The 20,409-nt window shown below is 26.8% G+C and overlaps 4 protein-coding genes across 5 annotated transcripts; 2 read left to right on the forward strand and 2 right to left on the reverse strand.

The window, feature by feature from the left end:
- Window positions 1-499: 499 nt before the first annotated feature.
- On the reverse strand, window positions 500-5,075 carry LOC127068637 (kinesin-like protein costa). The gene is made up of 2 exons (XM_051005019.1): window positions 4,708-5,075; window positions 500-4,544 (listed from the first exon to the last, which is right to left on the reverse strand). Exon 2 carries the CDS (start codon window positions 4,296-4,298, stop codon window positions 1,752-1,754), a length of 2,547 nt encoding a protein of 848 aa, XP_050860976.1. The 5' UTR covers window positions 4,299-4,544; window positions 4,708-5,075; the 3' UTR covers window positions 500-1,751.
- A 411-nt stretch (window positions 5,076-5,486) lies between these two features.
- On the forward strand, window positions 5,487-8,453 carry LOC127068302 (calponin homology domain-containing protein DDB_G0272472-like). The gene is made up of 4 exons (XM_051004261.1): window positions 5,487-5,720; window positions 5,885-6,342; window positions 6,465-6,809; window positions 7,059-8,453. Exons 1-4 carry the CDS (start codon window positions 5,621-5,623, stop codon window positions 8,286-8,288), a joined length of 2,133 nt encoding a protein of 710 aa, XP_050860218.1. The 5' UTR covers window positions 5,487-5,620; the 3' UTR covers window positions 8,289-8,453.
- Window positions 6,189-9,165, reverse strand: LOC127068303 (phospholipid-transporting ATPase ABCA3-like). 2 transcript variants are annotated; one of them, XM_051004262.1, is made up of 4 exons: window positions 9,102-9,165; window positions 8,792-9,008; window positions 8,431-8,692; window positions 6,189-6,276 (listed from the first exon to the last, which is right to left on the reverse strand). In XM_051004262.1, exons 1-3 carry the CDS (start codon window positions 9,131-9,133, stop codon window positions 8,432-8,434), a joined length of 510 nt encoding a protein of 169 aa, XP_050860219.1. In that variant the 5' UTR covers window positions 9,134-9,165; the 3' UTR covers window positions 6,189-6,276; window position 8,431. The 2 variants fall into 2 exon arrangements, with proteins under 2 accessions (XP_050860219.1, XP_050860221.1); XM_051004264.1 differs by lacking the exon at window positions 6,189-6,276 and having other exon boundaries at window positions 8,427-8,692.
- Window positions 9,166-17,052: 7,887 nt separating this feature from the next.
- Window positions 17,053-19,353, forward strand: LOC127068542 (short-chain dehydrogenase/reductase family 16C member 6-like). The gene is made up of 6 exons (XM_051004826.1): window positions 17,053-17,111; window positions 17,431-17,821; window positions 18,232-18,361; window positions 18,460-18,577; window positions 19,046-19,171; window positions 19,257-19,353. Exons 2-6 carry the CDS (start codon window positions 17,684-17,686, stop codon window positions 19,351-19,353), a joined length of 609 nt encoding a protein of 202 aa, XP_050860783.1. The 5' UTR covers window positions 17,053-17,111; window positions 17,431-17,683.
- Window positions 19,354-20,409: the final 1,056 nt, after the last annotated feature.

A 20,409-nucleotide genomic window follows, 5' to 3' on the forward strand; every position in this document is an offset into this window, starting at 1 on the left:
GTATAAAATAACAATAGATCCAATTCAATTTATTATTTACATTTTCATCATTCAATGCCATTTCAGAGTTGCAGTAACGATATTTACACACTTTTGTTCTTCTTATATTGTAAATATTAATAAAAAGAGCAATATGTGTAAATGCAATAGTATAGAAAGTATTTTTTACATACAAACGTATTGTAAAACTATTAAGTAAATTTTACGTAGTCATTACCGGTTAAATATTATATCTCTATATATGTATAAATTTAATCTTTATTATATATAAAAAAAAAAGAAACGAAAAACAAAATAATATTACATAAAAACATTTTTTTCAATCCTCATAAAGTATCGATTTCGAACCCTATAATCTATCATATCGATCTTTAAGTAAATCGAATAATTATATTTATAAAATTAATTACATCATATTAATAAATAAAGAATAACGAGATAAATATTATTTATTTATAAGTAAAAGGAATTTTCTTTTATAAAGAATTATTCTATTAGATTTATGATATAACATGAATTTTTATTTACAAAAATTACAATAAATTATAACAACTGAAATAGGTTAGAATTTGATAAAATACATTAGTATAGTAAGTGACATTATGTTTTTTTATTTATAACATATGTTTCGTTTTTTTTTTCTTATATCTGCACAATCTATATATTATTCACTTTTGTGCTTATTATGTCATTCTGGAATAAAAAGTATTTTTCAATGGTACAGAAAATATGTTCTACACTTAACGATAATCTTAAATATACATATATATAAACAAAATAATACTTCAATTATGTGAAATTCATATAAATACTATAATAAATGAGATTCAAAAGTTATTATAGTTTACAGAATTATACATATTGTGCTCTACAAATTATGGATTAAAATTTCCATAGGTGTATCTATACGATATATGTTCTATTTGCATATTATAAACATACAATAAGTCGTAACATGTATTCAACATATACTTTTTACATATAATATTTATATATAATAAATTTGTATCATCATTTCTACTAAACTTTATGTAATAATAATTGAATTGTTAATTTATATTATACATGTAATTATGACAATGTCTTTTAACAGATTGAACTTAATATAAGTACTCTATTTTTACATTAACGAAAACAAATTTTACAATCTTCAAACTATCTTTGTCTAATTAAATAATCGTAATGCTGCAGAGTTTTATAATTTTTATCTTTTAGATAATTTTATAAAATAAAATTGTCTTTAATATTGATAATGAATAATCGTGAACCTATATTATGTATTTTAATAAAAAGTATTAATATGATGGAACAATATATTTTAGAAAGTTATACTTAGCTAAGAAAACATCTAATCTGTGAAGATTACATAAGATTATGTGTATATGTTTTTTTTTTTTTAATATTTCAATTCACAATATTATATATGGCTCACAAAGTAAAGGCTAATTTTATCTAATATATGTTATGGCATTTAAATAATAAAATTAATCCTTTGCACATTTTTGTCTTTACTATGCATACATTTGGTTTTTTCTTTTATATTAATACATTGTCGAAATTAGTTTTATTACTACTTATAAATGAGATGATCAATGACTAATTATAAGAAAACAAATATTAGTGTAAAGGGTTAATTTTTCATCTCAATTCTTATTAATTTTCATAGAAAAAATTTCATGTTAAATATATAACAAAAAAGAAATAAGTTCTTTTTTATGTAAATAAAAAAAACATAAATAACTAATTAAGACTCACTGTTTTCTCTTGTCACAGTCAGTAGTTTTTTGTATTATTAGTTTATTACGTTGTCTAGTTACTTTGGTTATAGGACGACCAGCAGCAGCAATTTGTTTCAATCCCTGCTGTGGAATTCTTGCTGGACTTGCCGTACGTGGTACTGTTGGACCTTTGAGCAAAGCTTCAACATCTGCCAATCGTTTTCTTAAAGTTCGATTCTCTCTTTTATATTTGGCTAATTCAGAATCCTTATCTAATCTTTCATGTCCTGAGCTACTTGTTTCCTCCGCGATATGCCTAAACATTAAATGTAATTTTTCTTCGTGTTCTCTTTGCATCAATACAATTCTCCTTTCGGCTTCTAATTTTGTCTGTTTTAAAGCATTAGTTAAAGTTTGTATACGCCATTCCTGAGCTTCTACATGAGTTTCAAGTTCAGCATTTTGGACTTCCAAATTTTTTGAACTTTCTTTCAAATCAATCACCTTAAGAAAATATTTATAAAACAACGTTCTCATTTCACCATCGGAAAGTTTTGCCAATCGTTCCATCAACATACGTTCCCCCTTTTCACGCTGAGATTGATTTTCATCGAAACCTTTTCGTCCACAGATCATTTCATTTTTATGCTCTATCATGGCATCGATCGCTTCGATTGTTTCTCCACATTCTAGCAATTGTCGTTCTTCGACTGTACTTAAAGTTTTTTCTTTTTGAAATTTTTCATCCAGATCACATTTCTCATCAACTAGACAATCTCTCGTACGTCTTAAATTTCGAATTTCATGACGAAGTGCTTCCTTCTCATCTGTATCTGCTGTTCTCTCTAAATCCATTGACTTTTCTTTTAAAACATGATCAAGATGAGATATTCTAGCACTTACGTCTTGTAAATTTTTCTTCTTCTCAGAACAATCAGCTTTTAATTTAGTATTATTTTTTTCATCTTCACTCTCTGATTGCATTTCTTTTAATTTGGACGCCGTTAGATTATATTTCTCTTCCAATTCACGAATCTTTTTCTGATCTTCTGCCAATTCTTCTTCTAACGCTCTTTTTCGTTCCTCCTCCTTTTTCAATTGCTTTTTCAATTTTTCCATTTGTTTTTTAGATGTATTCAATGAACTTTCAAGCTCCAAAACTTTCTTAGCAGAATCGCCAGCAATTTGTTTTATCATTTCAATGTCCATTAATCTTTTTTCATAATGTATCGCCATATTTTTATATAACTCAATTTCCTTTTTATGGGCTGACTTTTCTTCTGAATCTTTATATATTGATGCATTTTCTGCTTGTGCTAATTGAGATCTAGTATTGTAATATTCTTCCTCTAGTTTACTCCACTTTCTTTGAAACCTATATTTTGCACTTGCTCTAGCATCAGAATTTTTTATCATATCTGCAATAAAGCGTTCTTTGATCTTTATAGTCGTTTGCAATTCTTCGATACGTTTATGAGCTCCATCTAAATCTGACTGAATTTTTCTGACCTGCGTTTGCTTAGCTTCGTTATTTAATGTTAATGATTTTAATTCTTTGATTGGTTCGGGCACATCTGTAGTTTTAAGAGCATCTATTAATAAATCTGGAGAGTTATCGTTTTGAACAGTAAGATTTTCATTACCAAGTGTTACAGATTCGTAATTGTCAAAGATATTAGTATCAGTAAATTGAGTGGCTTTTTTATTAAGCATATGATTTTGATATGGTTTAAAATTATCATTAAAAGCTAATACTTCATTACACATCTCGGAACCTGGAAGCATAGAATTTCGCCTGGAATTTGGATTTCTAGCAGGAATCGGTTTCGCCAAAGAAACGTAATTATTATTCGTATTTATGGATTTTATCATAGTTGGAATGATTTCTATGTTCGTTTCTCTAAATACATCTTTCTTGGACTCAACAATTGTATCTGTATCCATTTTTAATTTATTCATACATTCATCGAGCTTCTCTAAAAAGTCTGGACTTTCTGAGCTTACATCGCTATGATCATCCTCATCCTCATCATCTTCTTCAGGCTCTGATATATCACTATCAGTGACTGATGAACTATTCGAATTATTTTTCATTTCTGCTCTATTTATAGATTCGTCTGTTTTCTCATCTGTTTCTGTTACTTCTTCAATTCTTTCTAAAGATTTTCTTGTATTTTCAGGAAAACCATGCAAACTAGCTGCATCATCATTAGTAATACATTCTTCATATTCCTGTTTCATACAAAGCCATTGCTCAATTTGATCTTGTTCTGTATGTGGTAAGATATTACTTGTCATAAGTTTATTGAATAATCCTTCTGCATTAGAAACTAACTTAGACCATTGCATTGCTGCAAATTGTAACCTGAAAAGATCGGCACTGGAACTGCGTTCTCCTGATGTAGCAGAAGTCATTGTATCATGTGTTTCATCTCCAGTTTGTTCACTTTCTTCTTCATCTAAATCTTGTTGTTCTTGATTACGATGTTGAAATTGTGGCATCACAGTAATATATGGAGCATAATACTGATGGTTATCTAAGATAGCTTGTTGATGAATCCAAGGTCCGTAATGCATCATTTTGACAAATTTTACAAATATTTCAATCGAATAAAATGATCACATGTGTAGTTGCAATGTACGATAATATAAGAAATAATAATTTGTCTTAATGTTGTATTACTTATTGAAGTACTTATATTAAAATGTTAACGATTGAATTTAATAAGTAACTTTTTTCGAACGGTTACATATTTTTTCCTTGCTCCAAAAGAATTCACATATGCATAAAAATACATTTAATTTGTATTCAACTTTCCCAGCATTCTGTGATATAAACAAAGAAAGAAAGAAAATTTATAAGAGAGAGTTATCATACTTTTCTATTATGTTAAATAATAAAAAACAAAAAGGTACTCGCAGAATGATTATTACCATTTTTGTCAAAAATATTAGCACAATTAAAAAAAATAAGTGTAAGTTAACTTACCTGTAAATTTCTAACCTATTAACTTAATCCAAAGTTTGAATATATGATAGGCACGAATAAATTTATTATTCTTATATACGTTCCATAAATTAAAATTTATACAGAATGGTTACATTAATTTATATTTTGTAAAATATTTTAACGTAGTTACAGCTACTTATCGATAATAGTAAATTTTATAACGCACAGCAGTGGCAGGTGCTAGCTGTCATTTCACGTAAGTTGCTGCCATCTTGATAGATTTTTCTTGTTGATTAGTCGTTTGATTAGATATTTGAAAAATAATATTATTTTTCAAAAATAATTATTCTTTTTAAAAATTTAATTTTTATTATCCCTTTTCGATGTTAAATGCATTCGAAACTGAAGTATCCGAAAGATAAAAAATGTCGCAGGATAAAGTAGAAAAAGAACTAACTTATCGCCAGCGATAAATTCCTATTTGTTTAATAAACTAATATATATATATATATATATACGTTTATCGAATTAAACGAATAATAACTCGTTTGTTAATTTTTTACTTTATAATATATAAATTTTGAATTAGAATTGATAAAATTTCTTAAAAGTTTACTTCTATTATTAAATTCTCTTTCGTTTCGAATATTACTATGTTTTGTATTTTGGATTTCAAAAGGTCAAAGCATATATACATACAATATATATATATATATATATATATATATATATATATATATAATAAGGAAATGGATCATAATATTAATCGAAATAGTATATTAGAAGATGTCTATGAAGAGATATAGGTTTATTGATTTTACAATTTTATAATAAAAAAATAACCTGTAAATATTATACAAAGTGCATTCTATTTATGTGATTTCAATTCATTCCAATCACGTTCACGTGAAAATCTCGAAAATTAATAATAAATTTATTATCTCAAACAATAATGTCGGATAACGAAGCAGACGATAAATCTGACATAGAAAATATTAATGATCAATCTTTGGAGGAGCTTCGAAGACCTTTACCTGAACTAACTACTGAAGGTAAAACAGTAATAATTTTTTCATTTAAATTTAAAAAAAAGAAAATTCGAAAAAGAATAATCTCGTATAATAATAGTAATAGTAGTAGTAGTAATAATAATAATAAAACTATAGAAAAGTGAGAAATATATTTAAAAAAAAATAAAAATAACATCCTTTAACAGATGATATCCTTGAAGCTAAAGCATTAAAGGAACAATTAGAAAAAGAAATAATGGAACAATCATCGGCAATAACCAGATTGAATAAACAATTAGATTGTTGCAGACATGTTTTGAGTCCATCGTCAATTTCAATTAAAAATCAAAATACGAGCATTAATCTGAAAAATGAGTTATACAGATTTGCTGGAATTCATTGTGTCAAATCTGATATGGCAATTGTAACAGAATTCTCAGCAGGAGATAAAGTGACGAATAATTCTTTATTTTCCATAGAAATTTTACAAATTGATGATCAGTATAAGTTAGGAAAATGGGTAATGCCTTTGTCGATCGATTTGAATGATATTCTTTCAAAATATCCATTGGATAATCCGAAGAATTTGAAACCATTTCTAAAATGTTGCAAACATTACATCGATTGTTATATTTATCGTCGAAAACAATATTATGATTTAAAGGTTATGTATAATCGAAACCTTTTTTTCAATTTATTTAGTCGATAATTATGAAAGTAACAATCAATAGTTCTCATTTAAGGTGCTTTAATATACGAATGTAACATATATATCTTTGTGTTTAGAAATTTCTCGGAGATGTAATAAACTGTTCCGTAGACACTAATCTTGGATACACCCGAATTCATTTGCACATGTCAGAATTACAATCGATTGATCTTAATGAAAAATATAATGTTACTCTATTTATGGCTTATAAATTTAACGAAACGTTTCCATATATAATAAGCACTGAGCAACGAGAGGATCAGCCTTTATCGAAAGAAATTATTCAGAAGTTTAATAAATATTTTAAACCATTAAAAAAGTTCAATTTAAGAGATGCACTTGACAAAATGATTAACAATAATCGCCATTTTTATTGGATGAAAATATTTAAGGGTCCTGATAACGAAAATATGCTATCGACGGTATATACACACACATACATATACACACATATATATAGATTTATTTGTTTATTTTATTTTATATTATAGATTTTTGAGAATATTTTTATTACGTTAAAACAGAATTAAACACACACACACACACACACACGTTTAGTTATTTACTTAGTTGAAATTAAAACCAAAATCGTGTATTATTTAAATTATTATTAATATTGTTATTATTGTTATTATTTATTTACTTTTTTTTTATAACTATTGGGTATATAGTCTCAACAAGATGAAGGGACTACATCGAGAAAAACGGAAAGAGATAATCACAAGGAGAAACAGAAAATAAATTTGGAAAGCGATTTCGAAAACGATCTAACTGATTTGGAAAACGAAAATAGTGTTGACAAACATTTAACGAATTCGGAGGAGTATGAAGAACAATCGAAATCGAATGATAAAAAAAATGAAAATATTGAAGAAAACTTAAATCCAATTATGACGCTCAAAAACATTGTGAAAAAGAAAAGAAACAAAAATACGAAGGAAAAGAATAAAAAGATAGTTGCGATGAAAACGACACAAAAGCCGGATGAAAATGAAAAAAAAGTAGAAACGATTTTAGACTTTGCTAAACTCAACCTTTTGGACAATGCGGAAAAGAAATTTGTTGATAGAAAAAGTACGTCTAAAAGATCTGCCAAGTGTATCGAGGATGACGAAAAAATTGAAAGCAGACCAAAACGTCAATCGACTTCGAAACAAGCGAAATTACTTGCGAAAGAATTAAATAGCAATTTAAATATTACTGAAAAGAACGACAAAGCGGGAAAAAATATTTCAGTCGGAAAGAGCAAATTGATAAAACTTTTTAATAAACGATCTGAGAAAACTGTCGCAGATACGCCAGAGTACAAGAAAAATCTTGATGAAAAAGATTCAAGCAGATCTTCGTCGATAACATGTTCGGATGAAAATTCGTCTAAAGATAGTATTGAAAACATTAATAAAAGTAAAACGACCGATGTTAAGGACAAAAAAGCTTCGTACAATGTAAACAAATCTGATAAGAAAATAAATCTTTCTATGAGGTCAATAACAGAATCGATTGAGCCGACCGAATATAGAAAATCGCCGAAAGTAACAACGGAAACTAATCTTAATAAAATGTTAAGTAGCACACCAATTTCAAACGACGTACAAAGAAAATTGAATATTACACATTATTCAGAGATTAGTGAGATCGTATCCTTGCCAACGAATATGAAACCACCAACGAAGGAAAATTTGACAAATGTTTCGAAAGAAGATGATAATAATTCTTCCTCGAATACCGATCATATTGATAACGAAGATAAAGAATTTAATGAAGTCCAAACAAAAGAATTGTTGGAAGACATTGAACTAGCACATAAGCTATTAAAGAAGAAAGATGGGAAAACACATAATATTCGTATGAAAAAAAATAAACGAAAAAGTGTTAAAAAAACGAATAGGACAAAAGAATAAGAAAATTATTGCGTGACCATTTGATCTTTTTTTTATGCGATTATTTAATGAAATCGAATTAATTTATGATGTTTATTTTTATTAACATAATTGTCTTCAATATAGATATATATTTATGTATGTACGTATATGTTTTAAATACCTCATGAGTTTATTAAAATTGGAGCTCTAGGATTGCTTCTTCGTCTAAAACGCTTCAAAAAATCAAAGAATTTTCTTCTCCGTATTACTTGATTTTGAGTAATTGAATTATTCTTTGTAGCTAAATCGAGAAAAACTTGATCCATTGACGATTGATTTACGGTAAAATCTGTTAACCATGGGTGCCTTCGTCTTAATTGTTCTAATACGTCGAATACATTACTGTGTGAAATATCACTATCTAACTCATACTGGATAATTCCCTAAAAAATAATAAAAAAAAGAAGAATTTTCAATTTGAGAATTTAAAGACTGTCGATAATAGTATATTTTATAAAACAAATAAATTTTTAATTATTTACCATATGAAAATCTTTTAATTTAATTCCAGGAAATGCCTCGTTCAAAATATTGTTAATTGTTATTATATGTTGATCCTGAAATGCGGGCATTACACTAATGCTTAGAATGAAATTATTACCATGTTTTCTTTTCAAATTTTCGCAGGAATCAATTGTTACAAATCGTCCTTTCACTAAAATTCCAACACGAATGCACATTGCTTCAGCTTCTTGTATACTAAATGTATTTATTTATTTATTTATTTATTTACGTTTACTTTATTTTACTATTGATTTTTTCTTGTTGAATAATAAGTAAAAATTTAAATACCTGTGCGTGATGATTAACATTGATCTTCCCATCTCTCGTACCTGATATAATATGTCACATATAGCTTCTTTACCAATTACGTCAACTCCCAAGGACGGTTCATCCAGCAGTATCAATGGCAAATCACCAATTAAACTCTGAAGAACAGAAATTTTTCTTTGTAGACCCAAGGAACAAATATTAACTTTCACATTTTCAAATTCCAAAAGATCTGTAAATTAATTTCGTTTCGATGATAATTTTAATTTGTTTGTGTGTTTGTGCGTGAATATCATACATTTGTATGAAATTAAAGACATACAAAAAACATGAGAAAAACATACAATATTGAAAAAACGCTGATATATATATATATATATATATATATATATATATATATATATATACAGCAAGGGAAATAATTATTCGTATAATAAAAATGTATTTCCGTATTTATACTATAAGAGTATTTAAATCCCCTTGTAAATATCATATAGCACGTTTTACGCTTTCAAAATCTAAGTAAATTTTATAATTTGTTATTTTTTATAATATTTAAAACTTTGCGCTTGGTGGTAGACAACATATCCTATATCGTTGATAACATTGCGATTAATATTCGTCAGTAAAAAAAATCTTTCGATAACTCCTGTCAATACGTATTACCGATATATTACTTTGTTAATGAAATAAATTATACATACTATAATAAATATAAAATTAAATAATATACATATATATATAAAAAATTATAATTTAGTATATGTATATTAAAAAATTGACTAGAAATTGTATTACCTAATAAATCTATCCATTTATTGACTTCATCGATTAGGTTTTCAGGAGGTATACCACGAAGAGCTGCATATAATATCAAATGTTGTCTTCCTGTCATGAAATCATTTAAACCACTGATTTGCGGACAATATCCTATCATACCTATGAACTTGAAAATGATTTTTTTATATCATTAAAATCTCAACAATAGGATAAATATCGTTAATGTATAAGTATAGGCAAAAAATAAACAATTTTTTTCGTATATCAATATTCGATTTGAGATTAGAATTTAGATCTATTCTCACCATTTCTGAATTTTTTGAAAATTCATATTGATATATAACCGCTTTACCAGCAGATATTCTTGTTTGTCCAACTAACATTTCAAAAATTGTTGACTTTCTAGAACCATTGAGTCCCAAAATACCAAAACAATCTCGTTGATATACCTAAAAGAATATTTTTATGCTTTTTTATCAGTTTAAATTATTTAAATCTTTTCTAATACTTACATTAAAATTGACATTTTGAATAAATTTAGTTTTGTCTTGTTTTGTCGTCAAATTTTCAATTGTTAACACAACATGTTTAGGAAGACATTTATTTTCTTTGTAAACTGAAAGTATTATATAAATACACACACACACACAAACGCTTATGTATATATATTTTTAAATCAATATCATATTATGTTAACAATTAAAAACATAGTTACATTTCATGTGTTCTTCTACTTGTTTCTTTTCATTAATTACAGTTAAGTCTATTCTATTATTATCGTTTTCGTATGATGGGGTAGATCTGTACCACTTTAAACGATTCTTTTTTTCAAAAATTTGTAATATCAAATGTAAAGCGATTGTTATCGATAACATGGTCAATAAATCATCGAATACTGAATGAAAAAAATCTTGACCAGATTGTCTACTTAATATGGTATTTAATGGTTTAAAACATATTTCTTCACCACAATTTTCTAAAAACATCCAATAAACATTACCATATTTTGATTGGACTTTGTAAAAATAATTATAATATTTCATTACATACGACAACATGGATCTTCGATACCAATTTCAGTGTCGCAAGTATTTTTAATTTCACACTTTTTGTTGTATAAACTCAATATAAGATAATTACTCAGAGCACATGATAGATTGTAAGATGGAATAATATGCAACAATAATTCGAATAAATATCGTCCATAATGATCTAATGTATGAAAGATTATGGGACATATAACAGATCCATTTATTAATAATACTATAATAAAAATTAATGAATTATTAAAAAATGTAATATAAATTATTTTGAATAATATAAATAATAGTGATCACTTACACACAAAAATGTTTATTAATATTATAACTGAATAAACATTTTGTTGTTTTTTTGTTAATAATTGTACACAATAGTTGAGCGGAATCGCGCAGGCACCGTAGAGAAGAAAAATATAAAGTACTCGAACTGAAATATGTTATTAAATTGAAATGTTTAAGCGAAAATTAAAGAAATTATATTAATAAAATATAATATAAAATAAATTATATTACCAATGTCAGTGACTAGAAAAATTTCTTTGGTATATATAACAAGAAAGAATGCTGCAAAAATTAATATTGTGATTGTATATATCAAAAGATCTATGACATAGATAGGTATCCAATACATCAAAGTCGATACGCCTATTGTATTGATTTGCAACATTTTTGATAACGAATTTAATTCTTTTATTCCTAAGTCGATCGTAGGTAAAAGAAGGAATAGAGTTCCGATAACTGCAGCGTTCTGCCAGTTTCTTATGTTTTGAGAATGTATGAATTGATGCTGCCACTAAATAAAATTTATTACTATGTAGCCTATTATCAGGAGTTAAAACAATCTTTTTTAAATCATTGTTTAATCATTGTTAAATCAAATGTTTGTGGAAGATATTATTTCTGATATTATTATAAACTATTACTTATCTCTGAACATTAAACTTAATATATTTTTTTTATAAACAATTTAACTGTTATTTTTTGAAAAAGTACAATTAAATCTCGTTGCTTACTTTCGTTGGGTGGATCAAAGGATGACTCTTTAATTCAATATTGCATTGATTAGAACCACAATAATGACGTAGTATCGCATTGTTTAATAAATTTAACGCAACAGGTCCACTATGTACGAAAGTTGAGGAATACATAAGATCGATAGATCCATCGGGTAGTATATCAACGGACATCAAACAACGATCTCTAAACTTTTAAATAATGATACTTTTTTTTTACATCATGATATTAATATTTAAATGATAGAAAATAATTGTAATTCAGTACTAACTTCTATAGAGTGAAGATTCGGATCAGTCATGATCTTTGATGCTGGGATGGTTTTCAACAGGTGATATGTTCCTTTTTTTTTATAGGAAAGAGTAGTTTTGTAAAGAATAACAAGAAAGTCGTTAGCGAGTGTATTGTTGGCTGCATAGAATAATATCTTAAAACTATTATTGTCATAGTCCTCCAAATTCATCGTTTTTACCCTACTCATCCAACAAAAGATTAATTTATAGAAATACTGTTTGTTTTATCATTTTGATTATTTAATAAATTAATTACGTTGTATCGAAAATCGTGTTATCAGTAAGCTCATTGACCATCGTAGCTACTATTAACGTGATTATAGCCAAACTTATCTATATATAAATAATAAAAATTAAAACCTTTTAATCATATTAAGATAATAAAGACATGTAAAACTTACAGAAAATAGATACAATTTCCAAGATGATATAACGTGTAAAAATTTCTTATAAAACATAGCAAAAATTTGTTGATACCATAGTACCGTTCCTGAAAGTCGATCCCAAGATTTGGCTAAAAATTAAAACGTGATCTCATCGTATAAATATTATATAAATTCCTACAAATATTTTACCATTTCGTAAAATGTTTCGTCTTCTTTGTTGAATAATGAGTTCATATTTTTTACTAGGATATTCTACACCACGTTTTTTGAACTGACTTGCAAGACTTACTCTACAAATGATATGTTTAAAGTGTGTAATCTATGTTTTTTCTTCGTTATATTTTTTCTTTTTTTTAAATATATTTCAACACACCTTAGAAACTGACCCTCGATACTAGCAGCAGTGAGAGTAAGAGAAACTATGCCCAATCTTTGCTTGTTATTTTCAAGATATTCTAATAATTTCGTAAACCTACTGTTTCTTGGTATATCAAATTTAATTACCAAACCCGTTACACTTCGCAAAATGATTTCTTCGGAAGAAAATTCTTGTATTTCCGTATGTAGAAGATGTAGATTATAATTTTCATGTAGCACTAAACTTAAAATGTATCCAATTCCTATAAAAATACGATCATTCGATAAAATTTCTTTTGATGATATCAATTTGAAAAAATATTTTCGGAAAGATAATAAATAAAATAGTCTATATACCATATCGTCGATTTAAGTACATTTTTGAACCATAACACTCGATAATTCCATTTGTAATAATTGCTATCCTATCAGCTAAAATATCTGTTGCTTCCATAGAATTAGTAGCCATTATTATCGTTTTCGTTCTTTTGATGTCCTACAGTTATCACTATCACATAATATAAGTGAAAGTTAATCTGTATATAGGATTTGCTTACCGATAACAAATCCAAAATTAGTTTTCTGTCTTCTGAATCAACTCCATGAGCTGGCTCATCCAATATTAGTATCTTAAATAATATTAAAACACTGATATCAATTAATGTAATTAATATTTTAGAAAATAATCATTCATTTCTTTTTTCTGGATACTTGAGACTCTCCAATTAAGGCCATTCCCAGACAAATACGTCTTTGCATGCCATTAGATAAATATTTTAATTTTTTATTCTTCTCAGATTCTAATCTAAGCTTATGTAATAATTCCAACGCATTGGCATAAGCATCTTTATATGTCATTCCTTTCATCTATTCAGAATTAATCAAAATATTAATTCTTAGAAAGAAAATGTGATTAATACAAATATATACAAGATATATTTACCATTCCAAACATGTAGAGATGCTCTATAGTTGTCATATAATTGACTAAAATATTCTCTTGAGGACAGTAACCAAAAAAATTTGTAATATTTATATCCTTATTGAAATCTTTTCCTTTCACATAAATACCACCATCCGTAAGACTATATATTCCTATATGTATTAGAATATATACTCTGTAGAATCAAAATTTTTGCTAAATATTTATTAGCTAAATATTTAAAAACTATTACCTGTTATAAGTTTTAATAAAGTGCTCTTTCCAGAACCATTGTTTCCAAGTATTATACTGAATTCATTTTGATAAAAGTCAATGGTAATTTCATTTAGAATTGTAAAACGATTGATAAATGTACTGAATTTTTTAGTGGCACATCGTACTAAGATTGATGACTATTTTAATACAAGAAAACATTAGTAATGACAAGAAGTTTTTAGAAATATTTTTATATTATATTCTTTTTATATTGTATTCTTTATAAGTACTTTTACGAAGGATGGCATTCTTTCCACAGCTGACCAATTTGTGGAACCTCGTAATTTATACTTGTAATATATATTTCTTGATGATGAATTTTTCTAATGTTACAAAGTTAAATATTAAAATAATAATGAGTAAACAAATAATGTCACGAAGTTTCAGATAATACATGTAATTTGCTCTACCTTACATAAAAAGTACCATGGTTTAGCACTCCAATATTGATCAGGATTAATGTTATCTAAATATACTGTAAGAGATAACCAGAAAATAATATGAAAAATCCAAACTATTAAGATTGTATTAATAGATATTTTCTCTTTTATATAAATAATTTCAAATTCATTGTTTGTTGTCTCAGAGATCTTCTTTGCCGATATTTGGGCTGACAAATCAAGGTACGACTGGGTTTCATAGATAATTGCAAATTCTTTTAATGAATTTAATAAATATTCATCTGATATAGAAGAACAAATAAAATTAGCAATTTCTTGAAGCTTTAATACGTATTATAATTTCATTTATAATTAAATACTCTTTCTATTATTATATCATTACCTATTTCTGCTCCAGATGCGAAGATCACAATTCCATAAAGTAAACCACTATGTGGTAAAATCAATGATAAAATACGCCAGGCCAGCGAAGCTCTTACCAGGTATTGATCAAGAACAAGAGTAAAATGAGATAGGAATAACCAAATTGACAATGACATCAATATCGCTTTGACTGCTGTTAAAATATTTGATTCTCGTTGATTGATAAATTCTCTTTCAAATGATGATATAAATATGACTTACAAGATCGGAAGAAAGTTCCAATAGCAAAAACAATTAATGTTGAGAGAATAATATACGTGGTAATAAAAAGAAAGATTGTTATTAAATAAGCGTTGATGAATATTGGATAGAGTAATATGGTACATGCTATTGCGACTGGCAGACAACAGATCATCAAATAATTTAACCAACCGAGATACATAATAGTAAATGACATATTTGTTAATCTCATAAGACCCTAAAAAATAAAAGAAAGTAATCTTTTTGATGATAATCATTAAAAAATTCTTGAGACTTACTCTGAAACCAATATCTTTTTCATAAATAATTTTCTGCAGGGTTGTCATCGGTAAAAGAAGAAAAGCTATCACAGTTATATAATAAATAATATTAATATTCGGGTAGATGACACTTCGCATTATAAGAAAATCAATTGTATAAAAAGGATAACGAGTTATTGTCAACTACAAAATAAAAGGCTAAGATGAAACTTTGTTAAAATCTATCAAGTAATTAACAATTGTTATGAACCTAATAAATCTGAAATATTATAAAAAAGCATACATTTTCTCCTATAGTAGAAATTTTTGAATTTTTCCACATATCGATAAAAGAATTTTCAATTGCCATTTGAAATGCCATGAAGCCACTCCAGATATAAGGATCTATGTTAGGATAGATTAAAATAGATTTTTCTTAACGATTGACAGGGGGCAATATCATAGAATTATTTAATCAATGAAATTTTATTTAAACAAATTACAATTTCACCTTTATAAGACGGTTCTTCGTCGTGGATCATAATTAGTTCACTCTTGGCGATCTTTGAGGAACGAATTTTGTAATTTAAAGTGTTCGGTCGTCCATCTTTGTTTATTTCAAAGATTGCCCATAACGCTTCGGTAGATGTATTTTTTGAATAATGCAACAAAATAAGACTCTTTTCACTGTCAGCTGGTTGTACTTTATAAAAAAAAAAAAAATGTAAAGTCTAATAGCTTTACGAATCATTTTTGAAATAATAAAATATTCATATTTATTATTATAATTATTGTTCTATATAAAAAATATACTTTTTATATTGAGTACGCGTGAAGCACGTGACATCAAATCGTCGGTAAAATCATTTTTTGGTGCATACCAATATTCTACGTCATGTGGTAATTGATTAATTATGTCCTTTTTCGTGTACATATCTAAGTCCTTAAAAAATATAATAAATAAGAATACAGTTAATTATAAGAAAAGAAGTTATGAGATATATCGAACCTTTATATGAAGAGCTAATGGCTGGAACATCAATCGAATTTGTAAACAAAAAATAATAGGTATTACAATTTCCAAAATGGTGATGATTATACTCTCCCTTCTTATAAGTATATTTTTCCAAAAGAGAATTCTCCATTTTTTAAAAAACTTATTTAGTTTAGGCGATTTTAATCTTGTGATCCAACGATTATTGATCATAACGAAAAAACATACGATTTGAAAACTCGATAGATAATATGTTTATTCTATGTTGACATTAATCATAATATATCTCGTATAAAAGAAATAAAAGACGATTGTAATGAAAAAACGTTCGACGTCGTTATCAGTTGTTTTGATATTATCAACCTAACATACATAGAATTAAAAACTGATACGTTAAATAAGAGAAAAGGAAACTCAAGGTTTTATTAAAAACAAATATCGATTCAATCCCACGTGACATGAATAATCGGTAAGCTTTGAAAGAAATTCTTTTTTAGAAACATTATCAGTATGTTTTTATATTAATGAATTTTTTTTCAATATAGAGAATGGAAGATTAAGAATATTTTTCAATCCCTCACTTTTCCACGAGTTATCTTAGACTTGATCGTTTTGTCGATGAAAATAACTCTGGCAATGATTGTTGCATCGTTCAAGGTCGTTATACCTACCACTATGAAGAGTTTAATTGGAGAAACAGTTTTAGTAAGAAATACATTTCTTTATTCTTTCTCTCTCTCTCTCTCTTTTTCTCCATATGTACACACACACACACACACACACACACACACACACACACACACACACACACACTATACATATATACATACATACATATTATATGTGTATATATATATATATATATATTTCGTCATAAAATTAAGCATTTTGATATTTTTTTAATTATTATCTCTGGTTATAGTAAAAAAATTAGCGGATCAGTATATTCGTAAATTGTATATTTTTATAAATAACCTATTTTAATTTGTTATGTCTTAATTAATTTTTTTCTTTATTTTTTAAGATTACTGGTGCTGGCCGTGGTATTGGTCGAGAGTTAGCAATTCAATTAGGTTTAATGGGTTGCATAGTAATTTGTTGGGACGTAGATATAAATGCCAATCGATCGACGATGTCTGCTGTATCAAAAAATGGTGGAGAGGTTATAATATTTTCAAAAGTTCTTGAAACACGATATCGAATACAAAGAAATTGTTTAGGTTTATGGTTTCGTTGTTGACGTTTCGAAGAGATTAGAAGTACGTGAAACGATAAGAATGATGAGGAAAGTTGGAATACCGGAAATTACCATTCTGATTAACAATACTGCCATATTATATCATCGTTCACTTCTCAACCATAATTCGGATGATATTGAACGAACGTTTAATGTCAACGTTTTATCGCATTTTTGGGTAAGATTTTATAGAAAAGACAAAAAAATGAATACAAGTTTATTACATTTTTTGTAAGTATGATACTTTCGAAATTACAAAAAGTTATGAATTTAATCGAAGTATTAGTAAGATAATTTATTTTAGAACATTACATTGTCAATAATGTTGAATCATGTATCGATAAAAAATTGTTTATATTATCCATTGTTAGAACTTATTGTATTTGTTGCTTATATAATATTGCCTATCTCCAGGGGTAAACCTTTTTAAAGTTTTATGGATAATTGCAAGAAATTAATAAATGAAAATATAAGTTACAAATTAATAATGATCTTGTGCCAAACAATATTATATCGATTAATGAGGACTTATAAAATGTTATTTCGACTTTACATTTATTATTTAAACAATATTTTGATTTTGCGAAGACGATTGAAACAATACTTCCATCAATGTTACAACGAGGTAGAGGTCACATCGTAGCTATAAGCAGTATGTGTGGAATATACGGAGTTTCGCAGAAAGTCCCTTACTGTGCTTCAAAATTCGCAGTTAGAGGTGAATACATAGTTAGTCAAACTTGAAAACAATCTTGAAAATAAAATCATATACACATATGAATCTAAAAACTTTTTTATTTCTTTTTATAATAAAAGGTTTAATGGAAGCTCTGCATGAAGAAGTGAGAATGAATCCTAGAAAACTTGACATACATTTTACAACTATTTATCCATTTTACGTTGACACAGGATTAGCAAAGGATCCTAAATATAGGTTATATTAAAACACACATATGTATATATATATATGAAATTTTCTATATAATAATCACTTTGAGAAATAATTCAATTTCTTTATTATATAAATTTCTTATTTATATTCAATTTCTTATTTACGTATATCGTTTATATGGTTCAGTTTTATGGACATTCATAAATATCAACGATATATGTTTCTAATAAATAGGTCTGTAATGTTCTTATGAAATAATTTCGTGCACGTAAATAGTCACGTTACAGCATTTATAGGCGTGGTACTTTCTCCGTTCACTTTGAATATTAAATTCGTCTAATAAGTGAAAAATTGACGGTTTTATTTTTGTTCTATTTTTAATAATAATCCAAAAATTTAATTACTAAAATACAAATATTTCATCTTTGCAAATGAATCGAATATAAATAAAGTAAAATTATTTTTTAAAATCGATTCATTGGAAATGAATCCATGATTTATTATTTACAGATTTTCTTACATTTTTGGAGTCGTTTCATCGGAATACGCAGCTCGTGAAATTATTAAAGCAATTAGAAAAAATTACACGGAATATTCCATACCACGATGTCTTCTTTCCCTGAATTCCATAAACAGGTCTTTCTGTCGGCAACTTCGCGTACCTATAGTCAATATTTTTCTTTATTCATTTTTCTTTTTCTTTCTTTTTATTTTATTTTAGGATCATTCCTGAGTCAGCAATGAGATTGATTCTGGATTTCCTCGCAGACGTCGATCAAAAGCGAATTGAAGGAACTTTGAACCACGTCGAAAATTAATTTCTCTTGATTATCCCCGAACGGAGCTAATTGCGTAATCGAAATACTATTATTCTTTTTTTTTTATTATTATTCTCGATAAAAGCACAATTTTTAACTTTACAAATTATTAAATATATGAATAGAAATTAAGCAAATAAAAAAAAAGAAAATGTAGGATCAATTAACTAATTAATCATTTTAATGAATACAGTAAACATTTTTTAACGATATATTATTATATTTTAATATAAAGGATGGACCACGTAAACGTTCTTACTTTTGAATGATATTCGAAATATTGCTACATCAGAGAAAATATTTTTTATAGTTATCTGTTGATATATGAACATATTAGATATCATTCGGCGATATAGGTTAAATCTAATAGTTTAGCGTATATTGTTCTCTGATTTAATATTTAATTGTATAAAATATTATATGTTTGTTTTTAACTTGTAACATTACCTCTCGAAATTTGGCTCTGTATTTGGTTCCGAGAGTCTTGGATTTAATTTTTCTGAAGCCGGATATGCGATATTGTTAAATAATACGACCTATAAATAAGTTTCTATACGGGGACATTTAAAGAATGTTTTGTATTGCAATCGACAAGCCAATCTCGATTGAATCAGAGAAAAATGTTTGCCAAGCAATTAGTTTATATGTGTCGTCGAGCAATGTCTAATGTGTCCATCTACCACTCAGGCATGTCGCCAATCGATTGGTGTACATTTCATGGTGGGCGTTCCTCTTTTATAAGGAGACATTTAACAACTCGTTTTGTATTCGATACCGAATTGAAATCGAATTTCGAATTTTTAACAAAGCTTTATATTTACTAATAAACTATTCTCGAAAAAAATATCATTTTTTAACACAATTTTTTTCGAAGAAAATAAAGCTTTTTCAAAAATTCAAAAAAGTAAGTTCGATTCAGTTGTTTTATCGATAAATACAGTATTGATCGTGACTCAAATCAGTCAATATTTATTTGTTCGAGCAAGCGAAAGAAAAGAAAAAATAAGGAGCTCAAATCGTATACAAATATTATAATTAGTTGACGCCAGATTTGTC

The sequence above is a fragment of the Vespula vulgaris genome, chromosome 13 (assembly GCF_905475345.1).
Source record: "Vespula vulgaris chromosome 13, iyVesVulg1.1, whole genome shotgun sequence".
In the NCBI taxonomy this organism is placed as follows: domain Eukaryota; kingdom Metazoa; phylum Arthropoda; class Insecta; order Hymenoptera; family Vespidae; genus Vespula; species Vespula vulgaris.

What these genes read in the sequence shown, in the direction of transcription:
- LOC127068637 (XM_051005019.1), bottom strand. Translation starts at nt 4,298, where the DNA reads ATGATGCATTACGGACCTTGGATTCATCAACAAGCTATCTTAGATAAC.
- LOC127068302 (XM_051004261.1), top strand. Translation starts at nt 5,621, where the DNA reads ATGTCGGATAACGAAGCAGACGATAAATCTGACATAGAAAATATTAAT. An exon ending in ACCTGAACTAACTACTGAAG is followed by an intron (nt 5,721 to 5,884) that starts GTAAAACAGTAA and finishes ATCCTTTAACAG; the next exon opens with ATGATATCCTTGAAGCTAAA. An exon ending in AACAATATTATGATTTAAAG is followed by an intron (nt 6,343 to 6,464) that starts GTTATGTATAAT and finishes CTTTGTGTTTAG; the next exon opens with AAATTTCTCGGAGATGTAAT.
- LOC127068303 (XM_051004262.1), bottom strand. Translation starts at nt 9,133, where the DNA reads ATGGGAAGATCAATGTTAATCATCACGCACAG. An exon ending in ATGTTAATCATCACGCACAG is followed by an intron (nt 9,009 to 9,101) that starts GTATTTAAATTT and finishes AAATACATTTAG; the next exon opens with TATACAAGAAGCTGAAGCAA. An exon ending in AATTAAAAGATTTTCATATG is followed by an intron (nt 8,693 to 8,791) that starts GTAAATAATTAA and finishes ATTATTTTTTAG; the next exon opens with GGAATTATCCAGTATGAGTT.
- LOC127068542 (XM_051004826.1), top strand. Translation starts at nt 17,684, where the DNA reads ATGATGAGGAAAGTTGGAATACCGGAAATTACCATTCTGATTAACAAT. An exon ending in ACGTTTTATCGCATTTTTGG is followed by an intron (nt 17,822 to 18,231) that starts GTAAGATTTTAT and finishes GATTTTGCGAAG; the next exon opens with ACGATTGAAACAATACTTCC. An exon ending in GCAAAGGATCCTAAATATAG is followed by an intron (nt 18,578 to 19,045) that starts GTTATATTAAAA and finishes TATTATTTACAG; the next exon opens with ATTTTCTTACATTTTTGGAG.